Source organism: Phaseolus vulgaris, chromosome 9 (genome assembly GCF_000499845.2).
Source record: "Phaseolus vulgaris cultivar G19833 chromosome 9, P. vulgaris v2.0, whole genome shotgun sequence".
Classification (NCBI taxonomy): Eukaryota; Viridiplantae; Streptophyta; class Magnoliopsida; order Fabales; family Fabaceae; genus Phaseolus; species Phaseolus vulgaris.
The window spans coordinates 1,180,038-1,190,521 of NC_023751.2; the positions used below are offsets into that span (position 1 = coordinate 1,180,038).

The 10,484-nt window shown below is 32.0% G+C and overlaps 1 protein-coding gene across 1 annotated transcript; it reads left to right on the plus strand.

Moving 5' to 3' along the window:
* Positions 1–7,334: 7,334 nt before the first annotated feature.
* LOC137821529 (protein MULTIPLE CHLOROPLAST DIVISION SITE 1) lies at positions 7,335–10,246 on the plus strand. The gene is made up of 6 exons (XM_068626162.1): positions 7,335–7,521; positions 7,606–7,788; positions 7,881–8,038; positions 8,290–8,677; positions 9,529–9,645; positions 9,759–10,246. Exons 1-6 carry the CDS (start codon positions 7,477–7,479, stop codon positions 9,954–9,956), a joined length of 1,089 nt encoding a protein of 362 aa, XP_068482263.1. The 5' UTR covers positions 7,335–7,476; the 3' UTR covers positions 9,957–10,246.
* The last annotated feature ends 238 nt before the right edge of the window (positions 10,247–10,484 follow it).

Genomic DNA, 10,484 nt, shown 5'->3' on the forward strand with positions numbered 1-10,484 from the left:
ATTAGCCAACTATGTGACAAGGGCTATCAAGTGATGTTCAAGACAAACACATGTGAAATCTGTCTACCCAACACCAAAGAGGTAATGTTGGTAGGTAAGAGAGTTAATAATGTGTATCTTCTAGATATCTCTTCACCATGTTCAATTGGATGTCTTTTATCCAAGCAAGATGAATCTTGGCTTTGGCATAGAAGAATTGCTCATATTCACATGACTCATTTGAACAAGCTAATATCAAAAGATCTTGTGATTGGGCTGCCAAAACTCAAGTTTGAGAGGGATCACATTTGTGAAGCTTGCCAAAAAGGGAAACAAGTGAAAAGTTCTTTTAAAACCAAAAATATTGTCTCTTCATTGAGACCTCTTGAACTCCTTCACATGGATCTCTTTGGACCCTCTAGAACTATGAGTCTTGGTGGAAATTATTATGCTCTTGTTATTGTTGATGATTTCTCTAGGTACACTTGGACTTTGTTCTTGGAATCAAAGAGTGATGTCTTTGCTGCATTCAAAAAGCTAGCAAGAAGGCTTCAAAACACAAAGAACAACAACATAGGCTCCATAAGAAGTGACCATGGAGGAGAATTCCAAAATGAGAAGTTTGCAAAGTTCTGTGAGAAGTTGGGGATTCTACATAATTTCTCTGCTCCAAGAACACCACAGCAAAATGGAGTTGTAGAGAGGAAGAACATATCTCTTGAAGAGCTTGCAAGGACAATGCTTAGTGAGTCATCACTTCCTAAGTATTTTTGGGCAGATGCAATGAGCACCTCTTGTTATGTGATGAATAGGGTGCTTATAAGTCCCATCTTGAAGAAAACTCCATATGAACTTTTCAGTGGAAGGAAGCCTAACATCAGTCACCTCAAAGTCTTTGGTTGTAGCTGTTTCGTTCTTAACAATGGAAAGGAAAGCTTGGGAAAGTTTGATGAGAAAGCTGACCTTGCATTTTCATTGGTTATTCTCTCACAAGCCATGCATATAGAGTCTACAACAAAAGATTGATGAGGTAGATCGCAGAATCAGTGAGAACCCAAAGATCAGTGCTGAGGAAGACGAACAGAGCATCAGTTTGGAGAAGCTAGATATCTGTGCAGAAAAACAACCGGTTGATTCGCAGAAACAACCGATTGAAATTCTGCAACAGAGTGAGCTGCCCAAAGAGTGGAGGATTCCTAGAGATTTGTCAGTGGATAACATCATAGGGCAGATAAAGGAAGGTGTCTCCACACGTAGCTCCATCTCAAACTACTGCAGGCACACAACTTTTGTTTCTCAAATTGAACCAAAGTTAATTGAATAAGCTCTCAAGGATGAGATGATGGCATTTCATGAAGTTCTTCTTGAATCAAAGTAGAGCAAAGGGGCAGAAGCAATGGATGAGGTGAGCAAGATCCTCCTAAGAGTGGTGTTGATCTTGTAGGTGCATGTTAAGTGTGGGTATTGGGTGGTTCGGCCAGCCCAAGGGAAAAGATGAAGGAATTGAAGTTTAGAGCCTAGGATTCTAGGGAGAAGCAAAGCTTGGCACAAAATGGCAGCATAACTTTACTCACAATAAACTTGCAAATACAAAGAGAAGGCCTCCCTATTTATAAGCTAGATGGCCGTGATTCTTAAGCTAATACCTAATGAAATGTAAACCAAATGAAATGCAAATCATAGGCACATGTGCTATGACCGGTCACACATAGCAAGCTTCTAGAATGTTTCACTCAAATGTGCTTTCTACACTACTCTATCTACTAAGTACCCCTATTGGGCCTTGATGCAACATGTACAAGGCTTTCTCTCTTCCATCCGTGGCTTCATCTACTTGTGCTTGAACATGCTTGGCCATTGACCTTGTGAGAGGACCTAGACGGTCTAGTTCCACATCTAGACGCTCCATGGGCAGCCTCCCTTCTTCACGTCCTAGACGCTCATTCCTTGGAGCTAGACGCTCCCCTTGGTCTAGACGCTCTTCATGGTTTGGGCTTTGGCTTCCTTGGCTAGATGTGCTTGGCCCTCCTCCATCATGAGAAGTGGGTTGAAGCTATGCATGAAGAGCTAAACCAATTTGAAAGAAATGAGGTATGGTTTCTTGTCCCTAAAACAAATGAAATGAATATTATTGGTTCAAAATGGGTTTTCAGGAACAAGCTAGATGAGGATGGAGTGATCACTAGAAACAAAGCAAGGCTAGTTGCCAAAGGCTACAATCAAGAAGAGGGCATAGATTATGGTGAAACCTTTGCTCTTGTGGCTAGATTGGAGGCTGTGAGGCTGCTGCTAGCTTTTGCATGCATGAGTGGTTTTAAACTCTTCCAAATGGATGTAAAGAGTGCCTTCTTGAATGGCTACATCAATGAGGAAGTCTTTGTAGATCAACCACCGGGTTTTGAAGATCACAAGTATCCCAACCATGTCTTCAAGTTGAAGAAAGCTTTGTATGGACTGAAACAAGCTCCAAGGCAGTGGCATGAGAGGCTTAGCAACTTCCTTATAAGGAGTAGTTTTCACCAGTTGCATCCAAAGAAAAAAAATGCTCATAAATTTTGACACATTTTGAACCCTCTTCATTCACGCTCCATGTTCTTCTCCTACTCTCAGTCATCTTAGTCCCTCTTCAATCACCACTGTACAACAACCACCATTGCTTCCTCTTTCTCGCACTTCCCAAAGCGTTCGAAGCAGAGACGTGTCTCATTGTTATAGGATTTGAACACATTTTTGTTTCTATTGCTTTCTTAATTTTTTTTATATTTTTGTATGAATCCTAAGCCCAGCTTTGCGGGCAAAGTTTTTATGTCTACTGATGCTTTGATCTATTAGATATTACATAAGTTGGAAGTTTGGTAATTTGTATTTAGTTTATTATTTTATTTTTTTCAACTTCTTTGCCATGGAAGATGTGGATTCAATTGATATGGTGATAGATTCTACAACTTCCAACATACAACCATTTGCATTATGTTTTGACATTGTTTGCTGATCCATTTTTTTTAAACCTTAATTTTAATATGATAACCTTACAAAGTTCAAGATTACACCCAAGTTAAATCAAAATTTAATATTCAAAAACAATAAAATGAAAATATAAAAAAATTAACATAAAATTTTAATAAAACTATTATCAATGGTGCGTTTAGATAATTTACATATCTTCTCATATAATTTAATATTTATCAAAATTATATGAATATATAAATAGTAAAAATGAAAAATGCGGATACACAGGCACGTGAGTGCCTGTGTTCCCGCTAGTATATATAAGGGGATTCTCCTCTTAACTGTTTTTTCTTTTTACATAAATTACTTCTCCATTTTACCCTTATTTCAATATTTATTTTATTTTGGATATTTCAGTCATTTTGTTATTTTTTTTTAGTAGTTACTAAATATACTACAATTTTTATGAGATTTGATTTTGAAAACTACTTTTTTTTTTTAAAAAAAAATCAATTTCTGGTAAGTTTTGTTTTGCACATAAGTTGGTTCTCTTTTATTATTTTATTTAATTATTTTGTAACTACTTGAACAATTACAGCAGTTTTAAAATGGTAAAATTGAAAAATATTACTTAATGTTAAATTTGGAAAAAACGATTGAGAAACTAGAGGTTTGTTTGAACTTTGTATTGAAAACATGCTCATTTTTCTCTATGTTCATGTTTTTCTCTTTTTTCTTTTGATTTTTCCAATTCTCATTCATTTCATTTGTTGTTTTATCTTCTATTGGATGAAAATTAGTCATGCACTTTTCATTGATTGTTAATTGTGAGTTTTTGGGGTTTTTTTTGCAGTGGCTTTGGATCAATGATTGGGAAAATCTCGATAAACTATGGTGTTTTTGGTATGTTTTGAGAGCATCTCTCTAAGGTTTATTTGTTTGCAAAGAACAAAATATTGATTTTTTTTAATGACTATGCAGGTTTTGTTGTCTAATGATTATGAAGGTTTTGTTGTCTAATGAGGGGTCTAGCCTATACTCAAGATGGAAAAGAAGATTGATGTAAGTTCTTCAGAAGAAAAATTTGTCGAAGACCTTCTTAAGCAACATAATGAGATTGAGTTTTAGTTTAACATCATCTACCGTTCCTTTCTTCGTATCTATAATATAATTTTCTCACTTTTCTTTTTCAACTACCACTGTGAAGTCCAAATCAATGACATATGATCTTAACAACCTACTTTTACAAATGTTCTTTCTTTTCTTCTTCTTTGGACAATTCATTATCTACCATGAATTTGAATTTCATGGGTATAAAAAAAGTGCAACAAATCTAATATATATATCTCAAATTTTTATATCTTAGTTATTGTTTCTATGATCCTTTGATATTTCTTATTTTGTTTTTAAAACTAATATCTGTTGTGATTTTCTTTTGCATATCATAATTCTTTGTTTTTTTAGTCTTTTCAATGGATTTTCTCCTCTCTCATCGGATTTTCTCTCTCTTAGTGTTCGTCTTTGTAATTTGATAACATAGAACCTAACCTATATTTTCTCAATATTGCACTGCATTATAATTCAAACCTTTTTAACTTTTTTGCTTTGCTTTACACTAAATTATAAACAAAATGAAAAATTATAACTTCTCATACTCTAATTCCACCTCCGCAACCATATAATAATGTTTTTTCATCATCACTCTAATTCAAATTTGAACCGTAAGTTAATATGTAAAATGTTTCAATTTTTTTATTTTATGCATTATCTTATTTTGGTTTATAATTTTCTTTATGAAGATATGATTTTTCTTATGGTGTGGAACATGATTTAATGGGAGGTCTTTTAAAATTATTGTATAAACTAGAATGAACATAATTTTCCTAAATTTAATGAGTTTTAATAATTTTCAATCAATATGCATTTTTAAAAAAATATTTTTATGACATAATTTTCACAATCTATGTTAAAACAAAATGAGTATATATATGATCGTCTATATATTTGATTTAAAAAGTTAAATATTACTATAATCACTAAAAAAATTATTAATTAAGACCTAATTTTATTTTAGTTTGAAATACTAATTAAGATAAATAAAGTAATAAAATATTTAAATTAAAATTAATTGTTTTTAGTTGCAAAATTCATTCAAGTAATTTATCTAATATTAATTAAGATAAACATATTTGTTTATTTTTTTTACGATATCACAATATAAAAGTAAAAAAATAGATATAAAATTAAAAAAATCATTAAAAATATGAGAAAAATATGTGATAAGAATATTTTAATAGATTAATACTTCTTAATAATTTCAAAGTTTAAAAAGAAAATTTCATTCTAAAACATTTCAAGTAAGATCCAATATAAAAACCACACTAATTTAGGTTTAATTGAATAGCTTCATTTTAGAGAGTAAAATTGTTGTTGCATTTTAATAAAAAGTAAAAAATATTTAAATAGGTATAAATAGAATCATTAAAAATATGTGGAAGTTTTTATTTAAAAAAAGTATGATTTTTTATTGAAAGCTGAGCGTTAATCTTCAAAGATTCACTTCTTAATCCCCTTTATCTTTCTCTACTCTTTTAATAATCAATTCTAAAATTAATTAATCAAAGTAAACCACTCAAAATATACCGTTGCATCCATTTTTCTTATACTATTTTGGTAATCATTTCAAAGTAAACCAAAGTAAACCACTCAAAATATACTGTTGCATTCATTTTTCTTATACTATTAGGTAATCATTTCATTAAAAAAATACATTAACAAAAATTCGAAATAGAATTAAAAATAAAAATAAAAATAAATTATATATTATGTATTAAAAATCAATCAAGTAGCCAAACTCTAAAGAAATATTATTTTTTATGGTCTAAGATTATACATATTGAAAAATCAAACTACTCTAGATTTAATGAATAGACAAATCCGTAGAAATAAAAAATGTCGATACATAATAATAATAATAACACTAATAGCAAAAAAATAAAAATACACAATAATAATAAAAATAAAATATTGGATACTTAAAAATATAAATATAAATAAAATATAAATATACATTAAAAACAAAGATAAAAAATGCGGATACACTAGGCGCAAGAGCTTATGTGTTTCGCTAGTAAATATAATGTTAGAAAAGAATCTTCATACCAGTGAGAATACATGTTCTTCCCCAAATGTCTCTATTTTTATAATAATAATAAAATATAATTAAAATAAAAATTACTAAAACTTCTATTAAAATTAACACAAAAACAATTCTCTGTAGACGTGTAATTTATTTTATTAAAAAACATTAACTACTACTTATCATGGTAGTTATAAAAATCAATCAAAATTATTAATGATTATAGGTAAGTAGTTTCTTAGAGATCATAAAAAAAAGAGTCTATTGTGTTCAGAGATGTAAAAATAGTAAAAGAATGTTTACATAAAAAGTTACAAATATTACACTGTACATGTGTTTAAATATAAAAAGTTACAAATCAATTCACATTTTATGTGTTGCATAATATTGATAAAGGAAGAAACGTAACTTAGCCATTGGGACGTTTTCTAATGTTACCTTCTTAAAATCTAAAAGACTAAAACTAATGTTCGTTTCTATAATTTCGATCATTTTTCTTTGTTTTTAGTTTTTAAAAGCATAATCACAACAATATGTTAGATTTTTATTGAATAAATGTCGACATTTGCGATTATAAGAGTTTTGTTTTGATAATATTTATATTAGTGTATATATATTGATATTCTTTTTATTGATGTAAATATTTCTATTGAAAAATTTAAATAATTTAGAAAATAAAGTATATGTAGCACAAACACTGACACAGACACTGATACGACGCGGATACAGACACAAAAATACGTAAAATCTTTAAAATGTAGGACACATAGACACAAATCTATATATTATATAATTATGAATTATATAAATTGACAATAAAAAATTATGTGCACAAGTATGTTTCAGATTATTTTTTTGGAGCAGAAAGATGTTTTTCATTACCTATTTACAAAGATTTATTTCTTATTTTTATAATCATAATAACAATTTATATAATAAAGTTTGAATTTTTAGAAAATTAATGTATTTTTCATTTTTAAAATTGTGTTGGAACCATACTACAATTGTCAGAAATCTAACAAATACTTTTTGAATTAGAGACTTCATGGATACGTGTTCTACAAGTATCATACGAGTATGGAACACCGATATTTAAGAAGAGTATTTAAGAAGAGTGTCTGAGTCTCATATACACCTACAATTTAAAATAATGTTACGAGGATCACAAATATTCAAATATAATAATTTTATTATTATTATTTAACCGGACCCTGAATCGAACCCGCAACCTTGTGTTGTGATATGGGTTGAGGAGAAGGTATATTTTGATTTTGATTCTTATATTATTATTATTATTATTATTTTTGAAAAATTGTGTAACCCTAACATCTTAGCTTGAAGGTCGGAGAAGAAGATAGAGAAAGGGAATGGAAATTGAGAACTGCAATTGAAGCACAACTTGGGTTCGCATGGCCTCTGTTTGGACACTGCAATTTCGCTCGCTTTCTCTTCGCGTAAGTTCTCAATTCCACTTCATCTTCTCTCTTCCACATTACTTTCCTTGTCACAATGCTGATTCAATAAATAAATAAATGCAGCCTTGCTCCTTCTCCAGTACCACCAGCAATAACAGTATCATCACAACTACAAATCGCATTGTTATCAGAAATGGGATCTCCAAATGGCGCTCCCGCACCCAACAACTCAAACACGATTCCATCAATTCCATTTCCAAATTTTACCATCAACTCGTTAATTCCGTCACCATCCCCTCCTTCCTGGTTTGCTACCCTTTTCATTTCATTTATTTTTCAATTTTCATTTTTCATTTACCATTTCTTATTACTAGTGTTATCATTATTGTTATCTGTAGCTGAATCGAAGCGGTGGAAACAATTTTCCGATCTGGATATGTGTTGCGCTTGTGGTATTGGTTGGAGCACTGAGGGTCGTGTCCAGAAAAAGAGAGCGTCCCGGTTCCGTGGCTGATCTTGTGAGACGTGGACAACTCAAATCTGATAGAAGAGGCATGTATGATTTTTATCCATACCCACTTTTTGTTACTCTTTTCTGCTTTCACTCATTCATAATTATGTATTTATCTATCTAATATGCGTATAAAATAAGTAGCAAACTATAATTAACATAAATGCACACATACGTACGTTAATACTACTTGATAAGGTTTGCCTAGTGAGATGGAGTTTCCACTTCCCTGCCTAACAAGTAACAATGATGATCCTCCCATTTGTCTATCTGCATTGTTGTATGCATGTTTTCAGTTCAAGGCCTCTCAAGTACGAAGACCCGTTCAATAATCCTTTTGTCAAGGTTGGCAAAAGCAAATCAACTGTTGAGATGTGTGGAAAGGTTTACCGCTTAGCGCCTGTTACACTTACCCAAGAAGAGCAGGCCACTCACCAGAGAAGGAGATCGCGTGCCTATCAGTGGAAACGACCCACCATTTTCCTTCGAGAAGGGGACTCAGTCCCTCCGGATGTTGATCCTGATACTGTCAGGTGGATTCCGGCAAATCATCCTTTTGCTACCACTGTTACTGATCTGGATGAGGACTTGGCGCAGAACAATGTGTATCAAAAGCACGGAGTTCCTTTCCGGATTCAAGCTGAACATGAAGCCCTGCAGAAAAAGCTTGAAGCCCTACAAAATGTAAGCTCTAGTTACAAGTAAATTCAATAGCTCCATGTTTTTTATATAGTTTTAGAATTTCTTATGTAAATGCTATCATCTCTTTATTCTAATTCTAAGCATGAGGAGCGGGGGGGTCTTTAACTTTAGCATTCTGGCTGACATTCTCTAAGATAGTAGTTTGGAAATCCTCCTGTGATTCAACCAATGTCCATTCTTTTACTACCATAACGCAGATCCGATATAAAACTAGGCAAAGAAGATACTCTCTGATTTTGGTATATTTAGTTCCCCCCCTCCAGTCTTGATGAGTACAAAACAAATTCACAATAATTAAGATAGTTAGTAGCATTTTAATTTAAAAAAACATTTTTCTTAAACTAGTCTTCCTTAAAACTTGATTTCAAGAATAACAGAGTTATTGGAAATAAAACTCCAATTAAATGAAGAGCATTTTGGAGATAGTCTCATTAAATATGATAAATTTGTTGAGATTTGTTTGTATTGGAGTTTAACATCTAAGACATCATATTTTTTGCTTATATTAAAGTCTGGAGGGAGAATATTGGAATGAGATTTGGGTTACAAGAATAGTTTTCTCTATGTGCTGCAAATGGTCAAACCAGGCTTTGTTTCTATCCCATAATGAGTCAACATTTTAATTCCTTTGTATCAGAAATTGGTATGTATAGACACCACACCACGTGTGACTTTTTTAAGTAGCTTTTAATTTTGACCATTTATATAGTCAAAATTTGGTCGCTCATTCTCATATAAAAGTAGTTCTCTCACTACACACGGAGATATATTGCTGAAGTGCTTTTGCCTAATTTGCAGCACCACTGAAACCTTTTGTATTATTTATGCTACAGGACCAAAAACTCAATAAACTAGCGATAGATCCTATCAATGCTAAGGAATTTGAGAGGCCATTCAACTCCCACGCCAGATTAAATGATCAAGCAGAGAAGAGCACTGTAAACAATCAGGCGAGTGGTCCTACCAATGCTAAACAATAACACACGCATGCAGACATCGCTAAAGTGTTTTTGCATGATTTGGTGCACCACTGAATCCTTTTGTATTGTTGTTTATGCTACAGGAGCAGAAAATCAATAAACTAGTGATAGATCCTATCAATGCTACAGAATTTGAGAGACCGTTCAACTCCCACACCAAATTAAATGATCAAGCAGAGAAGAGCTCTGTAAACAATCAAGTGAGTGACTCTGAATCCCCTAATATAGATAGTGACCCAAATCACTTTGAAAGTACATCATCCGAAGATCCAACTCTTTAGGTTCTTTGCACACAGCTTGTACCTATGTTGATACAAGTTTAAAGTGCTATGAGGTGAGCTATAGATCTCCAATAGCACTAAAAATATGGATTCGACCCAAAATTTTTGTACTATTCGTTTTGGAGTCTTAGAGCTGTCTAATTGTATAGGTGAGGACTGTAAATATAATTTGGTTGTTGCATATTGTCAAGTTACGCTGTTACTCAGATTTTACCGAACATGTCTTTGTTTTTTTGGGGAATGTTACACTTCCTAATTTATTCATAATGTTATTTGGTTGTACATAAAAATCATTCAGAATTTCCGGTTCTGCAACCTGATAATTGACTAACAAATTAGCCAGGAAGACGACGAAGAACGAAAACTGTTTTTTCATTGTATGTTGAAGCCCAGATACCTAATTCATGTCAGCTTAATTTAGATATTAGCTTTGCTACAACGCGTCGCTAGGAGTTTCCTTTGAAGTAGATATTTTCTATAGTTTTGTAATTTTCAACAAATTTATGTCTTCTCATAAAAGTTATAATT

Bases quoted from the DNA above. Each gene is read 5' to 3' on its own strand.
- LOC137821529 (XM_068626162.1), top strand. From the start codon at position 7,477: ATGGCCTCTGTTTGGACACTGCAATTTCGCTCGCTTTCTCTTCGC. The intron at 8,039-8,289 runs GTATGATTTTTA...GCATGTTTTCAG, and splicing joins AAATCTGATAGAAGAGGCAT to TTCAAGGCCTCTCAAGTACG. The intron at 8,678-9,528 runs GTAAGCTCTAGT...TTTATGCTACAG, and splicing joins AGCTTGAAGCCCTACAAAAT to GACCAAAAACTCAATAAACT.